The 24,482-nt window shown below is 41.5% G+C and overlaps 2 protein-coding genes across 2 annotated transcripts in view; both read right to left on the reverse strand.

The window, feature by feature from the left end:
* Positions 1-16,391, reverse strand: part of LOC149702950 (pleckstrin homology domain-containing family G member 5-like) — a 51,262-nt gene extending 34,871 nt beyond the window's left edge. The window contains exon 1 of the mRNA XM_089866857.1: positions 16,221-16,391. Coding sequence (XP_089722983.1) covers positions 16,221-16,296 — 76 coding nt within the window. The 5' untranslated portion in view covers positions 16,297-16,391. The remainder of the gene's footprint in view (positions 1-16,220) is intronic.
* A 5,049-nt stretch (positions 16,392-21,440) lies between these two features.
* LOC149702951 (uncharacterized) overlaps positions 21,441-24,482 on the reverse strand; it is a 91,803-nt gene continuing 88,761 nt past the window's right edge. The window contains exons 3-5 of the mRNA XM_089867162.1: positions 23,325-23,498; positions 22,518-22,679; positions 21,441-21,494 (exon numbers count right to left, since the gene is read on the reverse strand). Of these exons, the coding sequence (XP_089723288.1) occupies positions 21,441-21,494; positions 22,518-22,679; positions 23,325-23,498 (390 nt within the window). The remainder of the gene's footprint in view (positions 21,495-22,517; positions 22,680-23,324; positions 23,499-24,482) is intronic.

A 24,482-nucleotide genomic window follows, 5' to 3' on the forward strand; every position in this document is an offset into this window, starting at 1 on the left:
CTCTGAGCTGTTCGGAGTGTCCCTCGACATCCCAACAACCCAGCTTAAAATCGAAATATAGCGCTGGAAGTATAATATTGGAAACCTCTGGCTATTCTAGAATTTTTTACAAAGAGAGGATGAAATCTTACTCTAAACAAATGGTCTTCTTTTTAAGTTTTAAACCACTAATAATAATAATAATAATATTTATTTAGCGGGAAAAGACCGCAGGCAACCACAGAGGCAAAGCCTATACAAGGTGCTTACCGGGACAAAACAAAAAAAACACTAATTACACAAAGAAAAATAAATAAATAACAACAGCGAATAACTAATTTAAATTACAATCCAAGAGCCATTTATCAAGAAAAAATTTGGAAATTAAGGACCGAAACTGGGGAACTGAAGAGTGAGAGGCGGCTTCTCTGAGGTGTTCAGGTAAGGCGTTCCAAACGTAGGCGCTTCTATAGAAAAACGAATTTTTCAAAGCAAGGCATCGCGCATAGTGAATAAAATACGTTGGGACAGCATTGCGGGGACTCAGAGCCATATACCGAGAAAGGTCGAAGTAGGGCGAGGTGGCAAGGCGGATGAGCGTAATAATATCACACACATCTCGACGAACTGATAAGGACAAGAGATGTAAAGTGCACAGTTTGTCCGCGTATGGTATGTGATTGGCCTCGTGTGGTTTAGGAGACTTCAGAAAAAAACTAGTGAAGCGCCGCTGAACACCCTCCAAGGCAGCAATATCCTGCTTTAGGTGGGGACTCCAAACTGGGGATGCAAATTCCAAGACCGGGAGACACATCGAGCGAAAGAGAGTGAGTGACGCCTTGGAATAACCAGTAGTCCTACGAATGAGCCCACACAAGCGCTTGGCACGGTTGGCAGAGTAGGTGACATGCGAACCCCACCGCTGCTAACCCTGAACCCTAGTAGCCTCATCAGGACAACTCGGGTAATGGGAACGGAGTTAATGTGATAGAAAACGTCATCCTGATATTTTCGCCTTGACAAGACCATGAAAAGGCACTTCTTGATGTTAAGCTTAATGTTGTTGGCAACTCCCCACTGAAAAATGCGGTTGATATTATTTTGCAAAGCAACCCGATCAGCCGCTGTTCGTATGTCTTGAGATATATAGCTGTCATCTGCATACTGATAAACAGAACAGCCCGCAGACAACACGGATGGGAGGTCGGCAACAAACAGGTTGAAGAGCAATGGTCCGAGAATTGACCCTTGAGGAACTCCAGACAAGACAGGGCGGTAGGAACTAAACTCTCCTCGGTAAATAACGCGTTGATATCGGTTGGACAAGAAGTTGCGGAACCATAGGAGAACGGCTCCCGAAACTCCAGCACGCTCGAGCTTGTAGATTAGGCGTTTGTGACAGACCGAATCAAAAGCCTTCGACCAGTCGAAAGAGACGACATGTACATCTGGCGGACTTCTTTCATCAAGAAAAGATGACCAGTGATGAAAAGATTGCAAAAGCTGCTGCATGCACGAACGGCCAGTCCTAAAGCCAAATTGTGACGAAGGTAACTTTATTCGAATAATTTGACCTTAAACCTTAAGGGATACATTAAGTGAACGCATCAGAATATTTGGTTCTGTGGATTTCAGAACTATATTGCGAGCGCTAACAAAGCTATTCCATTTCAAAGTAGAAGCATAAGTTAATAAGATATGTTCCATAAGTTTGTCACTGGTTACTGAGAGCTTGTCATGAAGTGACGTAGGTGAACGTCATAAATTCTAGTATAGCAACGCCTGGTGAGGTGCTTTCAAAGGCTTAGTACAGACTAAAATGGAATATGGACTACAAAACCGAGAGTAGTCAATTTCATGCTTGTCGTTCTCGAACTAGCTCTCAGTAAGTCTTTAGCATTACGAAGTATGGGTAGTCTCATACTTATGGAACATATCTTATAAACTTATTTTAGTAGTAATATTCGTATAAGTTTAAGAGGATGACCCTATTGGCATAACCATAAACCTATAATGCATATGTATGACTGTAGAATAGTAGTTTATTATCAGTAAAAGTTCATAGATAAAAATAAAAAGTATACTTCGTTCACAGTTCCCAGAGTTTGACTGTATATGCCATGTAAAATGAGAAGCAAAGCACCCTCCTCTCAACGCCTACACGAAAAAAGAGAAGAGCTCTTTATAGAAAATAGTTCTCTATAGTGGCGATCCAAACGTTAATTCTTGGTACTACATTACGCCTATTCACGCATGTTGCCTGTATGCGCAACGGGCCTTGAAGTTAATCATACGCAGAGGGGGTCAACACTATTCTGAGGGTAAAGAAGGGGTTTCTATTATTACACGGGGCGAGCAAGCTTCAATGAAATACACTTTATATTTTTATCTATGGACTTTTGGTATCAGCATTGCCCATAATGGACAAAATTAAAGAGACTACGGCGCCATCTTCGTTTAAAAATATCTCCCCTAAACCGGAACAGTATAGAGCCATGACCTACTGTAATTTTCAGCCAAAGTGGTTACGGGTTGAGATAAAGATCACAGTAGGTCACGAGTTCTGTATACGAAAAAAAAAACGAGACGCGTGGAAATATCCTTTAAATCCATGATACTTATGATATAAAATTAAGTACAAGAAAACCGACAACCGTACTGACACAATCTTTTTACCAACTATAGATTTAAAGTACAGTACCATGGTGCCCTCTCAAAAGACGGGGTTGCGTACTGTAGTTCAAGTCCAACTTGGCGTGGAGATAAATTCTATAGAATCACATTTACTTTCCCTTTCCATTTTTCCTTTTTCCTAAATTGGGGTTCCTAAACTCGCAAGAATTTTTTCCCCATATTTTTCACCAGGGAAACCTGACATATTTCAGTATTAAATGAATAACAGAAACGACCCCCGTGTATACTGATAAGTAAAGTCAAGGTGAACGGACACGACTTGCACCGAAATACACTGCTGAATGCAGCAGGATCGCTAAGCCTAACGTCGTCCCTTTCAATGACCGGAAGAAACGAGAGCCTATATCTACTCTCCAAGCGTGACGAGAGATTTTTTTCTCTCTTTCCTCGCTCCCTCTAGCGCCGTTTATACATAATTCATAACCATATAGGACATGCGGAAAGGGAGTACGTGGGACAGGCTCAGAAGAAAGACACTTTGGGCTATACGGAGCTGCGATCAAGTAATAAGCAAGAGCGTACTATGTTATCGTAACCAGGATGACGCAATTTGTTCTCTTCTAAGGCGTCAATGATTTGTTTGGGTAGCTTGTTGAATTCAGTTCTGTTCATCTCTTAATTTAACCTTCTCAAAGGGGGTGGGTCTGCTTGATATAGGATTAAAAAGGAACATTTGATATTTGGACCTAAAGACGTTTGATAGTACCAGAATTAGGATAAGGGACTAGAAGTATCGAGGTAACCAAATTCTTCACTTGGCGAAAGTGAATATTCTTGATAACACACCAACGGTTGGCCCTCTGGTAGCGCTTTCTGAATTTTCCCTCCAAAACGTGAGACGCTCGCGGTGGTAGACGGCCGAACTAGATTCAATCACCCGCGTTCGTGTTCCTCGGCTTTGGGTTGAGGGGAAGGGGGTAAGAAATATTTTTGGAACTCGAGTAATTTTTTCTCTCTAGTGTAGGCGCGATGGAAGCGGCATAAAATCTTCAAATTTGTTCACTAGTGCCAGGATCTATTACCAATGCTAGAGCTCTTTACTTCCAGTCCCATATCCTACTTCTGATAGTACTTCAAAGTAACTTGTCCACCAAAGTCCATATTAATTGAAGCCCAAGTGTCCCATCTCAACTTTATTGTGTATTCTGAAAATGCGCTATCTGCAAAAGGCATCACTTAAAACATAACATCGTAAGTTCATAAGATATGTTCCATAAGTTTGTTATTGGTTATTGAGGGCTTGCCATGAAGTGGCGTAAGTGAAACGTCATGGATTCTCGTAAAGCGGCGCTGTCAAAGGCTTAGTACAGACTTAACAGGAAGATGGAAGTCCTGCAGAAGCGAGTATAGTCAATTCTCGCTTGTCGTTCTCGAACTAGCTCTCAGTCTCAAGCATTACGAAGTATAGGGAGTGTCATACTTATGGAACACATCTTATAAACTTATGATTATTCGGAATGAACGAAGAAAAGCCGGTTGCGTTGAATGGAATAAACAATTACATAATTAAAACATTCTTGTTGTGCAATTAACGAGGCTATTCTCATCTGGAAGCTTCTGAAGCTTGGAAATAGCCATTAATGGTAAGACAAGTGATAGTACATGATACGCGGGAAGAAATATGTTAGAGTTTAGTACATCTTCCATGAGCCTTGAAGGTACTCCATCTGGAAAGACATTTGGCCTCCTGGTTACAGTAATCTAAAACAGTTTTTGCCTACAGCTTTAGGGACAAGGAGAGAGCAGATGGAAAAAAATTGCGAAATGGGGCAATATTGGAAATATTGGTTGTGACAAATATATTGCACCTAAACCCCTTATGGCGAAACAGTTTCGCAGATATCTTGCAAATTTATTTAAAGCACTTGTCAAATTTGACCGTAGAAATAAATATAAGGAAATCAAGTTGGGTATACTCGGTTGCAGACTTAGAATGGTCCAATCATTGCATATAAGAACTATTACTTTGTTAAATTTATAATGTTAAAAAATAGTTTAAAAATTTTTAATCAATTTTACTCACATATGCATAAAAAATCGTATTTTAAAATTAGATTCTTGCAAACTTTATTAAAGGAAGTATAAAGAGCAAAAATTTAGAGTGGTTACCTTAATTTTTAAAAACTGTATTTACTGGTTAAATTACCGTATAATTATGGACTTAAATTTTAGGAAATGTTTTTCGAAATGAGCCTTTAAGCAAGTGACGTTTAAGGTCTAGGGAGGTCTACAACAAACATCATGATCTGCTTCAAAGATGTAACGTGTGTAAATGAAAAACACTCCAAACATAACTTTAAAACGGTGTCACTTAAGGCAAAATGTTATAGAACATTACGGTTTTCTCAAATATAGATTTCCACTCCAGGACTATAAAAATATACAGTATTTATTGTAATACCGTGATATCAAGCGCATCAACGAACATGCAATTCATCTTTTAATGAACCGCCTGAACACTTCAATTGGTATCGCCTTAAAAATCGAAATTTTGTGTCAAAGTTATAATTTGACAATTAAGCGAGTCGCAAAAATATAAGCGACTAGCTGTTACCCGCGGCGTCGCTCGCGTGTAATAAGAACTTCCATCAAAATGATATAAAGAATGGGTAGATTTTACTGATGACTAACCTTTTTGTAGCACCCTAGGAGCGAAGGCACTCGGCGATGCCCGTCGGGACATTTTTTATTACTTTTCACGCGGACATTATTCCATAAAGAAGGGTTTTTAAATTTCTGGCCGCCATTTGAAAAGATGGCAACAAATCGAACCCGAAAGACCATTCAGCCCGTCTATAGGTTAAAGGAAACCAGTGTACTAAATATTTGCGAAATCGGTTAAAACGCGGGGACTTTGTTGCATAGAGAAGATTTTTTACATTACAGGGCGCCATTTATTAAGATAGAAGCGGATTGGAAAATCTTTCTTAGTACGCGCCTACTACTTGAGTAACGTTCCTGAAAATTTTCAGTCTCCTCGGGCAAGCGGTTTGGGCTGGGCGTTGATTATCAGTCAGTCTGTCAGTCAGGACTTTGATTTATAGGTATAGATATAAACTTGGACGCATCGAATGATTATATTGGGTTCAACGAAAAGCAAGCGTAATTTCAAATTCATATCTGCATTATTTGAAATTAAAACGCCCAAGTTACGAGGAACGCGTGGGAGAACGACATCTGCAGGTCTACTTTATTCAGGTGATCTCATTTCCAATTGAAAAGAGAAAGTGAAATGAAACCATTTCCATAAAATTCGACAAGTGTGGGACTAACATGTCTCGCCAAAGAATAAATATGTATTTGTTCTTCTTTATAATGTTAAATCAATGACGGATTAGTACGGTTGGGGCCCCTAGGCGCTATGTGTACGGAGGCCCACAGTGATATGAGAGCTGACCATCGGGGCCCCCTGAGCTCCAAGATCCCTAGGCTACAGTGCGTTGTGAATAATCCGACACTGTGTGAAATTACTGTAACTTGGAAAAACGGTAATTTAACAATCACATTGCGAATGCAAATTTTGCAAAAAATTAGATTTGTTGGTAAATTGGGATGGTAAAATCATGCTATGCTATAAATCAGCAATTTAACGATCACATTAAAAATTGAAATTTTGCGAAAACATTACAGATTTGTTGGTAAATCACATTGGTGTTCTATAAATGAGTAAGTAGAGGCGATAGTTGTTAATAGATTATGCGTGATCTATGGACGCGACCACGGTAAACCATACGGTAGGCTATAATTCAGTAGATTTGAGTGATACATGGTATATTTAAACTGAGAATTAGATGGAGGAGAGATTTATTATTTCTAGTGATCGTACGGGGTGCGATTTTTGTCGGGTCGGGCTCCGGGTCGGGGTTTTCCTTTTTATAAAATAAACTTAACTAACATATTCTAAAAAATTATACATAGTAGCTATGTACTATGTAATGCAAGAAATTTATTTTCAGTAATTTAGTTCCAAGTTATCACTGCTTTACTGAATCCAATAGTAGGCGAATCTGCCATATCATTGCTATCTGATAGAACGTCGTGGAAGGGATTGGGGTAACTAATTGTCCCTGAACATGCGCAACTTCCATTTGTAAAGATTTCAAATTGTCCTTGTCCTTGTCCTTTGTCTTGGGTAGTGGCTGAATGGGGTTTCAGGTACTCGTGAAACTCTTCTACCACTCTTTCAATTTCGAAATCAATTGCTCGCAACTTAACACACAATTAATACATTGGCGTTTGACGGACAATGAAATTGCCGACATATATCAGTTTTCTACTGGCTTTCGAAGCCTCGAGACAGAAAAAAATTAAATATTCAAGCTCGCCCTGATCAGATTTGAGTTCCTATCTACTCTATCACAAAGCGCGACCATCAATAATAACTTACCCGAATTTTTTAAAACCCGACTTCAAAATTGACTGGCCGGGTCGGGTCGGGTCGGGTTGGAAAATACCGGGGATCCCCGACTTCCCGGGTCGGGTTCGGGTTCCCCGTACGATCACTAATTATTTCCCACAATGTTTTTCTTTTTCGTATTTATAAGTTTGATGGTTTTAGAATCCATTTCAGACGCAATAGGAAGAAGGTTGGAATTTTAGTTTCCCTTTAAACGAAAATTACTTTTCTCAGAAACACCAAGTCCATCCTCATCCCTCGAAATCATTTCCAAACTTTCCTTATCTCGAAATCCATTTCCATCTAGTTACCAACCGAACTTGGAACTGAGCTCTAACGGACAGAAAGTGTCCTTAACGACCACAAGCGAATGAATTGATTCGTTTTAACCACGACAATACGACTTCCGTACATTTGAGGATGTGTAAGTCAACAAATACCATTTAATAAGAAAATTCTGATGCGCGCCAGCAAGGACATTATAGTTAAAGGTGAATGTTTCAGCTTCACTTTTCTGTCACTATGTTTAGAAGACGTCATGCAATAGACTATTTTTAAAAATTGCACACAGAGAAAACAACTCACATGGACGAGGCCACCATTGGGTATTAAATCTCGCTCCAATAAGACCCGCCAGACGGAGCCTGAGTTCACTACACGCGGAAGTCTAACCATCTCGCACTGCCTATAACGGTGCTTCATGTCGAGAGGAAGAATACCCCAATAGTGGCCTCGTCCCTGTGTGCTGGTTTCTTTGTATGTAATTCCGAAGCGAAATGGTCTATATGGCACTACTAAGGATAAAAACAAGCCGGATAGAACAACTTTTGAATTCAGAAAACGATAGCGATTGACAATTTAAAAAACCTTAATTACTTCTTATGTGTTTTTCATTACTTAGTCAAGGGGACCAAGCATATATCCCTCGTCACAACTTGGCGACCAGTCGAATATCCCTACCACCACTATCCTCGCTAATAGACCATTTCAATGTAATTAAAAGGAAAAGACACGGAGGTGAAACTCCGCCTTCCATATCGCTTATTGGCGCCTGCGCTGTAGTCATGGTGTATCATGAGAGTGCGCAGAGACTTCAATGTATCAATCCCCTTATATGTCTTTCCATGTTATTCCCTAAGATGCAATGACGAAAACGACTATTTTCTTGCTAACTATAAAAGAATCGTGGAGACAAAGCGCTTTGTTAGAGCAGTATATTCATGATCTCCATAATAATATTCTCGTCAAAGGCAAAGGCACATAGGAAAAAAGGGTTTTTCTCGGCTAAAATATCTCTGGCTTTATTTTTGTTGGGGGAGCGTCCGTCCGTCCTCGATTCTTCTTTATAGTATCTTGACGCTTGGGAGAGTGGGAACATCTTTCCCCATTTCAATTCTTCCATCGACGGAATAGGTTCGCCGTGTGAAGGGAGTTAATCGATTCCCGAGAGGGTAAAAAGGCTAAAGCTACCACCAGGCCAAAAAAGGGCCAATAGACTGAGAGGGGGAGGAAACAGGAGCCCCGAATAACCTATAATTTAGTCACGTGGCACGCCATCAAAACTAAATTGGGTTGAACAGATGAGATTTCGTTCGACGTGGTTTGCTTGGTGGTATATAGGCCTAGAGTGAAAACGAGATTTTATTGATTGAACCTAGATCATTTACTTCGATAGACATCGTTGTTAATAATAGATCATTTAACGTTCTGATACAAATCCCGTGTAAAATTAATTTTTTGTCAATCGCGCAAGTATGGTCAACACTACTTTATGCTTCAAATACAACTAAAACTTAGTTCTATTACCAAACAACCTTTAAAGGGAGGGTGAAGTTATGCTTAAAATCTGAACCTAATTGTATTTTTAAAACCATTCAGAGGTATTTGAATCTAATAATAATAATCTAAGCTTTGCCTATGAAGGGATTTCCACACTAAGCCTGTGGCTTGTATACAGGTGGGTCCCTGAATGTTTCACTATGCTGATTGGTCTTATAATTAGTGGAAGAATCGTTAAAAAAATCACTTGATTTTCCACTTCACCCTCCCTTTAACCATATAGGGTGTCTCTGAAACGTCTGGAAGAAATTATGGGGATGTTCTCTTAATAATTTTGACTCGAAAATGTTCTATGACACTTTGCCGTCTTAATGGGCCACCATTTTCAAGTTAAGATTGCGGTGTTTTATGAATTATTTCTTAAATTTAATTAGCACTATCTAATGAGCAGTTTCTAAATTAAATTTAAGGGGTCATCCGTAAAACTCTCCAATCAAAACCGTGGGCCAGACGGATTAAAGGTCATAAAACATTTTCGACTTGAAACCTTCAAAGAACTTCCCCGGCATAAATTCTTAAACATCTCTCTGAAACCCTTAGTGTAATCGTAAGTTCATTAGAAATGTTCCATAAGTTTGTCACTGGTTATAAACTGGAGCTTGTCATGAAGTGACGTGGGTCATAGTGAGGCTGTATCAAAGGCTTAGTACAGACTAAATATGAAGAGGGACTGTAAAACCGAATGTAGTCAATTCTCGTTTGTCGTTCTCGAAACTAGCTCGAGCTGTAAGGGCTCGTTTTCATAGGCGCGAGTTGCGTGAAAATTTCGAGCGAAAGCGGAAACGTTCGAAAAAAATACATTACCGCGCGTATTCAAGCTCGTGAAGCGTGAGCGTTTTCGAATTTTCTAGCTTCTATGAAAACGAGCCTTAAGTCTCTATCATTACGAAGTATATGAAGCGTCATACCTATGGAACATATCTAATAAACTTATGGTATAATGTACGTAAAAGAAGTTAGTTTCATTTAACCCACTTCTTATAAACCTCACTTCAGTTGAGGTGGGTATTGGTAATCAATACGATCGTATTCTTCAGAAAGTCTGCACTCTGCCGCAAGAGCATCGGAACTAAACTTCAAGATCGATTTAATTTGAAGTTTGCGGTAAAAAAGGGGTTCTACAGCGTGTGGGTGATACGGCTGGGAATCCCACAAACATTAAGAAAAATTTATTGATTTTAAAAAGAGAATGTCCAGGTTTTTCTGTGGGAAGGAATTTCTTTTGGGTCTGAGTTTACTAGGCTACACTGAACTAAATTTTCATTTTCATAAAAGCTTATTGTAATAAATTTACTATATAATTACCGATCTACACCACTAATAGTTGTACTAGGGATACATTTAATTTTAAAAGTAGGAATGGAGAACAGAGTAAAGTGGGCGACCGGACCCCTTCCCCGGGACGGAGGGGTATGAAAGAAGAGGCGGGTCATAGCGATAGAGGTAAAAAAGAACTACGTATTTTTCGCCATCCCCGTAAGAAACGTCATCAAAACGTAGTTTAAGTGAGCCAATAAGATAATTTAAATCTTTCGTTACGTGTTGGAGGGAGGGGCTCTATACTGGGCTATGAGTCGGACTGAAGTAAATACTAACCGTTCTCCATTCCTACTTCTAAAATTACATCTATCTCTGGTTGTACTATTGTACAGGACGTTCCTGATAACTCTGCCATAAAATAAAGGGCATGTTCTTGCGGTCAAACTGAGTAGAAAGGGTCAAATAACATTGGCTCCCAAACATTGATTTGCCCCTAAAACAAATGATGAGTAATTAGTTCTTCTTTGTACCAGCGTATTATTAAATGGGTAGACGTAACCCTTTGAACTGTTCTTATTTAACAGGCGTAGGCCTACTTCTACCCATTTAATAGTAAACTTATGCTAGATAAAGGTTCAATAACGTTCTTAGATTGAAGCCTACTGAAGGCTCCACATGTGTGACTACTATCTCTGAAACTAAATGTTATAGACCAAATGTTCTTTGACCGCAAGAACACACCATTTAATTCCCGGCAGACTTATCAGAAACAAACTGTAATAGAAAGCCTATGATGCTTAAACGATTATTTTAGGGTCCCTAAAACAATATAATCAATCACGTGACTATAAAGGAGAAAGCTAGAAAAGACTGGTTACTGAACAAGGCCTATATTTTCACATGCTAAATCGTGCAGTTGCTTTTTCACTTTAATATATTTAAAAATATTCCATACTTTTTTTTTGCTAAAATGATAAGATTGCAATCCTTAAAAAAGTAAGACTTTCCTCACTAGGGTTATATCTAAGCAAACAGAAATAAAGATATCTTTTGCTAAACTTACAAAAATGAAAAAAATAAATGTAAAGGTTCTTTGCGCTCGGATGGTTTTTGCATTACCCGCTCGGCATTACCAGTGTAAAAATATTCCATTTTGAAGAGAAATGCTACCTCAACCGAAAGCAGTCTGTCCAAGTATTTGTACAACTCGCTATCTGGGAATGTTCATACCCTTAACAGTAGTCAACCCTGTTGCCCTCAATGCTATGGCACTTTGATCTCAGACCACCTAACCAGGGACAGGCAACTGAATAGGGAATCATAACTCGAAAACAGTGGCTCAGACGGCAAAATGTCAGGGAACATTTTCGATTCAAAATTGCCCAAAGAACATGGTGAACTCGGGCTGAGTCTGGCGTTATAAAAAGCAAACACTGTTCGTTGTCTACCGGGCCGAAAACTAAGAGTGCCTTTAAATATTTTGCCTTTTTGCAAAAAAAAAAGAGCTGAAAAATCGCTCAAAAGGAACCGTTTATTACGAAATTTGCAAGTAAACGACGTAATTTTAATACTTTTTCAGAAATCAGCGTTTCCTTCAAATAATCGCGCTTAAATAACGCATAATTCACACATTGCATGAAATTTATGGCGTAATAATTGCATAATATTGGTGTAATTCGTGAAGAATATTATTCGTAATTTTCGTGTAGTTTCACATTACCATGAATTTGTTCACTAACATAATTAACTAACAGGCTCACGCTAGGTGCCTCTTACTCGGCAATATGAGCCTATCTAGTGGTAGTGAAGCCCACTCGAATACTGCGCTCAGCTTACGGACGTGAGCGCAATATTCGAGTGGGCTATGCCGTCTGCTACGAGAAACCGAAAAGCACGTCCTAATACCAATGTTTCCTTCCTTCTTACTGGTTATAAAATTTACGTCATACGAGTGGAGCGAAAATATGCCAACTCCTATCCCCTTTTGACAATGGACTACTACGAGATGGAAATTACGTAAATAACATACAGCCCCTCGGTGTACGCTATTGAAACAAGTGCAGGATTGTTAAGAAATAAGTATTATTATTATTATTATTGTTGATGAGGAGGGTACGCGCCCTAGCACCGATGCCAAAGGCATATTGTGCATCCTCGTAATCAGGCCTTGAATAGGCCTGTAGCTGCAGCGTAGCTAAGAATTCGCTCCACCGTGAGAGAGGAGACCCTCGAGGGTTCCAGGGTGTGTGAATCAAAATATTCTAATCTAAGCGAGGCGAAGTAGTCGCACTCGCAAAGTACGTGGGCGGATGTTTCTTCCATCTCCTGACACGACCTACAGAGAGGGTCGTCGGCAAGACCCATCAGATGGAGGTGCCTATTAAGCCGGCAATGCCCGGTCAAAAGACCGGTGGCCAGCCTAATATCCCATCTGCCGAGCGAAATTAGGTCCCTAGCACGAGACCTGCAGGGACCATCGACAAACAACTTTGTCTGTCTCTGGCCCTCCATGCTGTGCCAGAGCTGATTTTGTATGACAGTCAACCTGTCATGCAGACACCGTTTGACGTGCCTGTAGGGGATGGGGACGGCCGGCTCCGGCCCCAAGAGCTTGGCCTCCGCACCCCTTTTCGCAAATCTATCGGCTTGCTCATTGCCATAATATCCGCTATGCCCTGGCACCCAGTACAGCAGAACCCTGTTGCAGGATGCCAGTCGCGCTAGCAGGTCGAGGCAGCTACGCACCAGTTGAGAAGAAATCTGACACTGGTTCAGAGCGTTCAGGGCAGCCTGACTGTCAGAATAAATTCTCACAGTCCGTCCGGTATACCCTTTGTTAATACAGTAATCTGCGCAATAACAGATCGCGGCAATTTCAGCCTGGAACACACTAGCGAAGGTGCCCAGGCAAGCAGAAAAGCCGACCCTTGTGGTTTGACAGTAATAGCCGGCGCCAGCGCTGGAATCAGTCTTGGAGCCATCGGTGAACCAAATGGTTTCACCCCCAGTGCCAAGAGGCAGCAGGTTAGTCCACTCTGCCCGACTGGGGAAGTGGATACTGAATGGCTTAGTGAAATCAAAACTGGTGACGGTTTTGTCAGAGCACATCGTAAGCGACGGCTCAAGTGCGGCGTACTCCCGAAAGAGCTTCGTATGGCTGTAATCCCAAAGTCTTGGAACCCAACAGCCACTAATGTTGAGCCTGTAGGCTCCCATGACAGCCTCCTCCTCAATGAAGAGATGAAGAGGAAGCATGTCGAGGAGCACCTCCAGGGAAGCAGTTGGGGTCGATCTCATGGCCCCCGTAACACCAATGCAGGCAAGCCTTTGAAGCTTGCGCAGGGCAGCCTGCACCGTCTTAAGCCGGACCCTTGTCCACCAGACAAGTGCCCCGTAAGATAGTATGGGTCTGATGATCCCAGTATAGAGCCAGTGTACAGCCTTGGGGTTGAGGCCCCAAGTCTGGCCGACAGAGCTCCTGGTCCTCCAGAAGAGCATCTTGGCCTTCTTAATACACCGATCAAGATGCGGCTTCCATGTGAGTCTACAATCAAAAGTCACCCCCAGGTATTTCACCTCGGAGGACTTTGTCAGGACCTGGCCAAAGAAAGAGATATCATTGAACAGATCCTTAGTATTCTTCCTCGTAAAAGGAACAAGGACAGTTTTATCAGGATTAACGGTGAGGTTAACCGCCTGACACCATTGCTCCACGCTAGAGAGAGCAGATCTCATAAGCGCGGTAACAGTATCCGGGAACTTCCCCGTAAAGACTATCGCTACATCGTCCGCATACCCGAAGCAGCAACAGCCCCCAGCACCCCCGAGCCTCCCCAGGAGCTCGTCCACCACCAGGCACCACAACAGGGGGGAGAGCACTCCACCCTGAGGGCAGCCCCTGCTGGTAGTCACCCCTAGAGAGTCCCCAAGGAGGGACGCCGACACCTCGCGGTCGGTAAGCATGGACTTGATCCAGCGGCCAAGAGTGGCGCTGATGCCAAATCTCTCAACAGCTTCAGTAATAACCGAGCTAGAGACCTTGTCAAAGGCCCCCTCGATATCGAGGAAGACAGCCAGTGAAATTTCCTGAAACTCGAATGCCCTATCCAGGCAATTCGTAAGGCCGTGAAGGGCCGTCTCAGTGGATTTGCCTTTTTGGTAGGCAAATTGTGAAGAAGAGAGAGGAGTTACCGAAAGTACCTCGTCTCTGATGTACCTGTCCACCAACTTCTCCAGAATTTTGAGGAAGAAGGAGGTCAGGCATATGGGTCTAAATGCTTTCGCCTCGAGATAGGAAGCCTTCCCGGGCTTGGGAATAAAGATGACCCTAGAGCGTTTCCAGTCACGAGGTATGTGACCGAGAGCAATGCAAAGTCTGTAGATCTTGCATAGCGGAGAGGCGATGTGGTCTAAGCCCTCCTGCAAAAGCAGAGGGAAGACCCCATCGGGTCCCGGAGACTTGTAGGGCTCAAAACAGTTGACAGCCCACCGAAGCTTGGGAATCGTGACAACCTGTCTGGCTACAAGCCAGTCTTCCCTCTTAGCCCTGTACAAGACAGGGTAGAGAGAGTCAGGGTTTGTTGGATTAATAAAAGTAGAATCAGGAAAATGGACCTCCAGCATATGCTTGAGAGTCTCAGCCCCAGATTTAGTGTACACACCCTCCCGTAGCTTAATAGCATTAAGTCGATGTGTGCTGTCGTGCGCTAGAATCTTCATGACCCTAGCCGTGGCAGGGACATTGGAGATTTGCTCACAGAAGGTCCGCCAGGAGTCCTTCTTAGCAGCTCTAATGGCCCTGTTGTAGGCGTTAAGGGACTGCCTGTATCCAGCCCAGTCACCCGTGCGCTTGGCTTTGTTAAAGAGCCTGCGCGTGTATTTACGAAGCCGGCTGAGATCCGCGTTCCACCAAGGGACAAGCCTCGAGCGGTTGACGGTCTTAAGTGGGCAGTTCCGGTGGAACGACTCCATGATGGAGCACTGTAAATCACCAGCAGCCCGATCAAGATCCTTAGGTGAAGTAAGTTTAAGAGTGTGACCCCCTCCGTAGCGTAGGATTAGGTCTTCCCTATAGCCGGCCCAATTAGTCCGTTTTGGGTTGCGTATCTCCGTCCCCGCCGGGACAGAAGTAATCGCGACAGTAAAGCAGATGTGCCTATGATCCGACAGAGACGGTTCATTTGACACATGCCAGTTAGACACGGAAGACACGAGGTTTTCTGTGGCTAGCGTGAGGTCAATGACCTCCCTTCTATTAGAAGTAACAAAAGTAGGTTCATTGTTTTGATTAAGAATATAGAGTTTACAACCAACTAAATATTCTAGTAAATCATCACCCCTCTTGTTGCAGTCAGAGCTGCCCCACGTGATGTGATGAGCATTGGCATCGCAGCCAATGATTAGCTTGTCCCCTCTCTTTTCACATTGATTGACCAAATTGATCACCTCAATTGTCGGGAGAGAGTCCGCGTCGTGGGCAAAGTATGCGGAGGCAGCCGTGATAGTCAACTTGGCATGCCCAGTGGCCAGGACTAGATTCACGGCCGCCGTGTCCTGGGAAGTGTACAGCGGTAGAGAGATACAACAAAGATCCCTCCGAACCAAAATACACGCCCTAGGTCTAGCAGCAGTTTGGTCATAGAATAGTGACCCCGCCGCGTCAAGACCGAGGATTTTGCCATGGCAAATCCACGGTTCTTGTATGAGGGCCAGATCAAGACCCTCTATAGCAAACCTCCTGCAGAGTACCGCAGAGGCCGCCTTACTGTGGTGCAAGTTGATTTGAATTGCACGTAGCGTCCCCATGGTCCCTAAGAGAGGGGTTCAGAAGGGACCTAGCTACACCTCATCGGTCCCGAGAGGGCTAATGGCACCTCCCCCCCCGACAGGCGAGCTCCCAGTCCCAAGATCCTCCCCCTCACCAGGACCACTAGGACGCTCATCGGCTGAACCCCGAAGGGTCCCATCCGATTCTTCCAGTAGGGTGGACTCATCCATGGAAGAACAGACTTCCGAATGAGCCACCCCCCCTTAGTAACTTGGGTATCAGTACCTCTAACGTGCAAGTTACTGCCTCCCAATCGGTACGTTTCCACTTGCAGTGACAAAGGCGTTGGAGATGTGTCCATGAAAACATCAACGGCCGAGAAGTCGATGCCACGGCGGTCCAACAAACACTGTATCGCCTCTCTGAATTCGAAAAAAAGACTGACTTTATAGATTTTCTCCACGTCAGATATATTTTACCAAACCAACCGTAAAGTAACATCTTTCGAGGCTGGTAAAATTTCATAACCCGGTTCCTTTAAAACGTCGAAAGCGACGCTGAAAAACTCTTGACTAGGTATCTGTAAAAAATATGAAATAAATCAACAAACGTATGGGGTTTATCGGGAATACATTGATATCCATCTACTTAATTGGAATCTTTAATAGGCCATTTTCTTTGCCTTTCTGCTTGAACTAAAGGGGAGGAACTGTAAAAACCGTCACCCCTGATGTCATGCGTAATGTACTTGCACACGTGATATTGACGTACCACGACTCCAGCGACCTATCCCAGCCGAACCCAAATGTAAAAACAAGTTTTCTTTTCGTGTTCTGAAGGAGTAGACCTAGGGTCGACGGTTGTTCTATTTGTGTGTGCAATGATTCGTCTGACATAGACTGCCGGCCATTTTCCCGAGTATTCCTCCCACATTTCTAGCGTCCTACCGGACCTGCGTCGTTCCACAGTTAAAGGGCCGATTTCCCTCAGATTTCGCATGCTCCTCCATCATATTTTATGTGCGTAGCCAATGAAACGCGAGAAATGAGGTTGGGGCCGTTTAGTAAAGTTTTATGGCCTTCCCTTTACCTTCAATCAGATATTAGTATGAGGTCTGTGGGCTCTTAAAGATTCCAAGTGGAAGAAATCTATGTATTTCCGGGTTTATCGATAAGCCAATTTTCTGAATTAGACTTAGAGGCTAATTTAATCCGGCTGAAACAGATATTTCTACGGTCTTGCTTAGCAAGAAGCTAGATGCATAGGGCGGGTTCAAGCGATAACCCTTTTGCGAATCATAACGACAAAACAAAAAGTTTTTTTTTGCATGTGTTTTTTATTTTTGTTTTTTTAGAGAAAGAGGTTTTTTAATTCTGTACTGTCTAAACTAGAATACTTTTTAAATTTTTGATAACTATTAAATAGCGTTGAAATAAATAAATGGCGAGAACGAACTTTGCGAGAAACGAAACAAAATTCTCGTGGCACGCTCCATGCCGAATGAAATTTATCACGACATTTGATAAATATTACGCGCGATGCGACATTCGTGGCGCGAGACGTAGAGCGTGTAAGGGAAATTTTGTTAACAGGAAAGCTGGGCGTTATGCGATTGGTCGGAGGGGCTTAGTTAAAATTATCCATAAAATCTCAACCTAATTTGAATTTTAAAAGCATTTAGAGGTATTTCCTGAATGTGTCACTATGAAGACTGGTCTTATAATTAGTAGAAGAATCGAAAAAAATCGCTTGATTTTTCCTTTTCACCCTCCCTTTAACTTAAGCGTTAATAGAGTAAAGATTAGGGAACTATTTATCGCGTATGTGCAGGGCCGGATTAAGCAATTTTGCACCCGGGGGCCGAGATAGTGTGCGCCCCCTTAAGTCGGAAAAAACGGAACAGCAAATGTCCCTAAGGGGGAATAGTTAAACTCAATGCGCCCCCAACAAGCCTTGCGCCCGGGGGCCAGTGCCCCCCTGCCCCCCCCCTTAATCCGGCCCTGCGTATGTGATTCGGTTTAGTAACCCTACTCCAAATGCATAATGATGTTGGGAAGAATCATGTATCTTGTGGTACACTTCTCTCGAAGAGTATAATTATATACTTCTGGTATTATAAATAACTTGCTGCATTGGAACTTCCTTATGTTTGTTACTATTCAATCATGGACGGTGAATTCACCGTCCATGATTCAATACAAACTGAAAAAATTCTGAGAGCCTATATGCTAGCTTTTTTGCGAAGACCGTTGTGCAGCAGGTGAAACATTTCTACAGGCGCGCAACAGTCGACTCGCGAGGGAGACTCCCTGGGAGAGACGCGTCCGTTTATGCTCTCTGTTTATACATGTTAATTAAAATTAATTTCGCTGTGCCAGAGTTCCGGACCATCGTGAACATTGGATTTTAGGTCGCCTGATCGATTCGAGTGGGTTTTTCGTGGTTTCTGAAGACGGTTTGATCGTTGGTTGGTTTTATTGTTCCTCGTGTTAGCGGATGTTTTTGAGTACGGTTACACGCTTTATTTGCTAGCGCGGTAGATTACGCTTCGTCTGGCCGCAGCGCTACTCGTCGAGTTGCCGTTGACTACTGGGATCTCGGGCTATACCGCCATATTTTTTAACTTCTCTTCTTGCTTTCTCTAAGCTGGGGGGCGCAAGTCTGAACTTCCCCAAAATGAAGAAGGCGCTTTCTTCGAAATTGAACTCCTCTACGAAAGGTAAGACGGCTGGGGCTTCCCCTTCGTCTCGTACCCCTATCAAGGAAGGGGGTGCCAAGGTCCCACTACGCAAACCTTTACCTTCTACGCGTAGTAGTAACGCGAAGGAGATACCTCCCTCGCCCCCTAGCTCTGGCTCCGCCGTCCAGGGGGGTGCCTCGGTACAGAATTATGCTGAAGATCGGCTTTTAGCGGGAATTCTTGAAGTTGTGGATAAAAAGTTCAATGCTTTTCAAGTTGAACTGACTAAGGACTTAGATTTGATATTTGAGAGAATTAGACTTGACATGGAGTCTCACTGCCAACAAGTCGTCGCGAGCGAATTGAAGGATGAGCTTGGTTTGGTGGAAGATAAGATTAACGATGTGACGCAATTGGTAGATCATACTAATTCAGTCGTTTCGGCTCTTAGTGAGCCACTTGAGTCTGTCTCTCGAGAACTGACGGAGACTAAGGCAAGTGTTCAGACACACCATGACGTGGGTGCTATATCTGAGACACAGTGTAGTTCCATTGTTCAACAAGTTCTGAAAGAAGTCACTGACCGCCAGAGTAGAGAGAATAATATCGTAGTATTCGGTTCCGATGATGTGGCGTTGGACGAGCCGGAAACCGCTAACACCTGGTTCTAATCGACCCTGGATCTTGCTGCAGGGTCTGTGCATATTGCCGCGTGTACACGCCTTAAGGGGAAGCCTGATAAGCCGCGTCCTGTAAAAATCAGACTTGAGGATGGTAGTGTGAAAGAGTCCATTCTTCGTCGCGCTCCTACTCTGAAGGATAAACCTGGTTTCGCGGAAGTGTTTATAAGAAGGGATCTTACTCCCCAAGAACTCTGGTCGCGACGACGGTACCGGGGACATCAGCGCAACAATTCGCGCCCGTTGGCTGGGACTTCTAATGAGGCAAGTGCTCATTGAGGGGGGCAAGGGACAAGGAAGAAACGCCGGAGAACGCGTGTAAATAAGAGTATTTTAAATTGTCCTTTTTGAATGAACAAAGCGGTAGTAAACTCGAATTAAATTCAAAGAACACGGTGCCAAACTATGGGAACATTAACTGTACTACGTTAAACACCATAAAGTGCCTTTAATGTTTCAGTAAAATTATAGTTCATTAATCCCGTAATCAGAGAAGAAAATCTAATTAAGTGAAAAACAAAAATCCGATAGGTGGAGGCTGATGCGTTTAAAATAAGACATGACTAAGTTAATTACCAAAGTAAAAGCCTGTATAATATTATGGCTTAAATACCTCAGCTTAGAAAAGTAAGGATCAATCAAGGAGTTAAAACCCGCTGAATTATAAAATCAAAAATGCGTTTGTTATGTCGCGTAGCTTGAGCTTTTTATCAGATGACATATCTCGGTCTATTATCCATCTCGGCTTTCGGTCCAAACTCTTTTATATATATAAAAAACCTTGGATATTGTTTTCTTTTGAACTAATTGTTTCCAGGATTAGAATTATTTTAATGATACTCTCCCAAAAGACAGTTAAGCACATCTTACGATCCCCGATTCAATCTGAGCATTAGTTGAAATTTTAATGTCTTTTAAGTTTTAGGTTCTATGTTTAAAACTCTCATATATAGACTGTTCAATTATAAACTTCTAAACGAAGACTGCTCATTCTGGAACGCGCCTTTGTATCGATTTATAATGTACTAGCTGTTACCCGCGGCGTCGCTCGCGTGTAATAAGAACTTCCATCAAAATGATACAAAGAATGGATAGATTTTACTGATGACTAATATTTTTGTGGCACCCTAGGAGCTAAGGCACTCGGTTTTGCCCGTCAGCCCGTCGGGACATTTTTTATTACTTTTCACGCGGACATTATTCCATAAAGAAGGCTTTTTAGTTTTTGGTCGCCATTTAAAAAGATGGCAACAAATCGAACCCTAAAGACCATTCAGTCCGTCTATAGGTTAAAGGAAACCCGTGTACTAAATATCTGTGAAATCGGTTGAAACGCGCGGATTTTGTTGCATAGAGAAGAGTTTTACATTTCTGGGCGCCATTTTTTAAGATGGCGGCGGATTGGAAAAATATTTCTTAGTACGCGCCTACTACTTATGAGTAACGTTCCTGCAAATTTTCAGCCTTCTAGGGCAAGCGGTTTGGGCTGGGCGTTGATTATCAGTCAGTCTGTCAGTCAGTCAGTCAGTCAGTCAGGACTTTGATTTATATAGATATAGATAACATAAATTTCTCACAAACCCGAGGGACTGATCACTTTTAGTTTGCTTATACATCGATTGGGTAACCTGCGAAGACCCAGATTACATCATAATTACATGGATAGATTGTTTATTTCGACGCAGAATAATTTGTCAAGATTACGCAGAATATGTCGGAATTACGCCGACATTATACAGAATACGTCAAAAATACGCCGAGATTACGCGGAATACGTCGAAAATACGCCGAGATTACGCGGTGTATGTCGGAATTACGCCGAGATTACGCGAAATACGTTGAAAGTACGCCAAGGTGATTGTGCCGATGTTACGCGGTGTACGTTCAAATTTCGCCAAGATTACACAGTGTCCTTTAGGTTGCGCTAAGGGTCCCTGGTATTGGATGAGATTACGTAAAATTTTCAGGCTGCCTGGACATCGATTACACAAAATGATCAGCCCCTCGTTGCAACCAAAGCAATAACAAGCGATAATTGAACTTCGAAGAAGGTAGATTAGCCTTTCATTAATCATTAACCAAACAGCGCTGATGGACCCCAGGAATAGATACACGAGGGGAAAGAGTTTGAAGTATACTTAAGCACTAAACCCAACTCCGCTTAAGGTCTATTAGTTCTCCGAACTTCAAAGGGGAAATCTTAAATTATATGAGAACAAATATTTTAACGTCTTAGCAATTCTAGTCTCGTAAGAATTAACATCTTTAAACTCTTAAAACCGGGAAGCTTTTGTACACAAGATATCCGAATCTACTATATGGTTTCCTAATTTAGCATCTTCAAAGCCCATAGCCCAACTTTCAAATAATTTGCGAGAAGCATAATCTTAAAAGTATAACCTCAAAGAGACGGTGAATTATTAAAAGTTGGCTTTACAGATGCCATTTTGAATAATTCAGAAGTCAGATTTTCATAATAAATAACGTAGTTCAAGCATTGGGAGGCTCGAAAGATTAAAAATTATTGTGTTGGAATTAATTTAAAAGGGGTTTATAAAATTAAAGCTTTGTATTAACAAATAAGTTTCAAATTCTAAATTTGGATTATGTCAGAAGGCGATAATAGAAGAAGGATGACACTCTGTATCCTCTTAATACTTCAGTTGTGTAACATGATTCTTCCCAGGCTCACCCTTTTTGATAGCTCTCCCGCTCATCAAACTTCAGATGGGTGCACCGTGACAGGTTGAATTCTATAACTGTTTGGTACTCAATCCTCAGCAGTCAACCCACAAACCTTGATTGTCTTGACGTGGGACAAAAATCCACAAGCGCATGCGCCTTGGCAAATAGCTAAGCGCTAATAGAGTAATAATGAGGGAACTATTTATCGCGTATGTGATTCGGTTTAGTAACCTTGAGCACTCCAAATGTAAAATGATGTTGGGAAGAATCATGTTACAATTACCCCCACTTAGTGGTATACTTCTTTCGAAGAGAAGTATTATATACTTCTGATTATATCAAACATTCCTCCGACGTCCGTAATAAGGATTAGTCGTGAGGTTGCGCATTAAGGATGAAGCAGAAGTTTTAATTTCAGAAATAAACCCTTGAAAGTGCTTAGGCAATTAAAGGATTACGCTAACTGTTGATTATAAATTAAAAACGAAGGAAGCGGGAACTTTGAACTTTATGGCAAAGCAATTTTACGTTGTATACCTTTCGAGGCAATTTGTAAAGGCGAGGTTTGCTCGAAGAATCCGAAACAACGGTGCAAGTGCCCAAAACATCGGGAACCGACAGACGATCTGTTTCATGGGGACAAGATAATGTGGGTGGAGTTGATCGTCGACTTCCGCTACTTATTTCCGGCTGGCTCCCCTGTAAAATGAAACCCAATTAAAATAAAAACCAATTGTTGTTATTCGGAATAAACTAAATGCAAAGCTTGTTTATAACAATTATAAGTTGGTCCATGTTCAGACCTAACTAGAAATTTGGAAGTTTAAAAAGAAATTGGCAATTTATCGAGTAAATTAACGATCAATATTTTGGGGAAAAATTACCGTTTTGTCGGCAATTTACCGCATAAATTGAGTATCAAATTTTCTGGGGGAATAAATTGCCATTTTGCCGGTAAATTATCGGCTAAATTAAAGATTTTAATTTTGAGAAAAAGAAATTACCATTTTGTCGTTAATTTACCGGGTTTATTAACGATCAGAGTTATGAGAAAAATAAATTACCATTTTGTCGGTAATTTACTGGGTTTATTAATATTCAGAATTTTGAGAAAAATAAATTACCATTTTGTGGGTAATTTAGAGTAATTTAGGAATAAGAATTTTTAAATTTAATCTGTTCAGCACCTTCCCACTTCAAAATGCAATTACATTGTGATCATACAAATCATCCTAAAAAATATTTCTAGTTCTATTTCTTAAAATTAAAAAGTGTCGCAGTAGCTATTTGAGGAAATAAGATAAATACAAAGATGACGCTAAAGAAACAGAGAAATAACTGTACCTGATGTTCGTGAGAGGTGGGTGTATTGGCTTCGGCTTTCTTGACCATGACCTTGGTGGTGACCTCTTGACCCGGCGTTGATGCCGCCGTGCTCGAGCCTTTTCCCGGCTCAGACCCGACCGGGGTATCGGACAACCGATCAATCTGGGTCAAGCTCTTGCTCCGTTTATTCGACTTTGGGAGAGAAAAAAAGTGAAAGAGAAAGATAAGATTTATATATATGAATAAGGTATTCAGAGTCAAGTTTATAGAGGTCGCTAGCAAACTCCATACTTTAGAAGAAATAGAAGAAAAAAAAATACATGCATAAATCTTGCCATCTAACCCCAATAGAACTATGGTAGGTAAAGCAGTTCTTTATGCACGGCTAGCATTCTGAGGGAACGATATGGAATTCCGATAAACTAAATAGAAAGTAAATATTTGGGTGCCTAAAGCTGCGTGTGGAAAATAAATAACCTAGCTTCCATTAATCCCGAAGATCGATGCGTCAAAAACCCAAAAACTATAAAACCCAATCGCGTGATAGGATACATTTCACAAAAGCTAGAAGTTTTTTATGTAGTCTTTTACTTTCGTGGGATAAATTCCATAAACCTCTCTACTTTCTGAAGAAAATTTCTAAACCTCTTTACTTTCGTGGGATAAATTTCATAAACCTCTCTACTTTCTGAAGAAAATTTCTAAATCTCTCTACTTTCTAAAGATAATTTCATAAACCTCTCTACTTTCTGAAGAAAATTTCTAAACCTCTCTACTTTCTAAAGATAATTTCTAAACCTCTCTACTTTCTAAAGATAATTTCTAAGCCTCTTTACTTTCTAAAGATAATTTCTAAGCCTCTTTACTTTCTAAAGATAATTTCTAAGCCTCTTTACTTTCTAAAGATAATTTCTAAGCCTCTTTACTTTCTTAACAAAATTTCTAAGCCTCTTTACTTTCTTAACAAAATTTCTAAGCCTCTTTACTTTCTTAACAAAATTTCTAAGCCTCTTTACTTTCCAAAGATAATTTCTAAGCCTCTTTACTTTCTTAAGATAATTTCTAAGCCTCTTTACTTTCTTAACAAAATTTCTAAGCCTCTTTACTTTCTTAACAAAATTTCTAAGCCTCTTTACTTTCTTAACAAAATTTCTAAGCCTCTTTACTTTCTAAACA

The sequence above is a fragment of the Phalangium opilio genome, unplaced genomic scaffold, assembly GCF_054372755.1.
Source record: "Phalangium opilio isolate 3A_F unplaced genomic scaffold, DU_Popi_V2 ptg000017l_1, whole genome shotgun sequence".
NCBI classification, from domain to species: Eukaryota; Metazoa; Arthropoda; class Arachnida; order Opiliones; family Phalangiidae; genus Phalangium; species Phalangium opilio.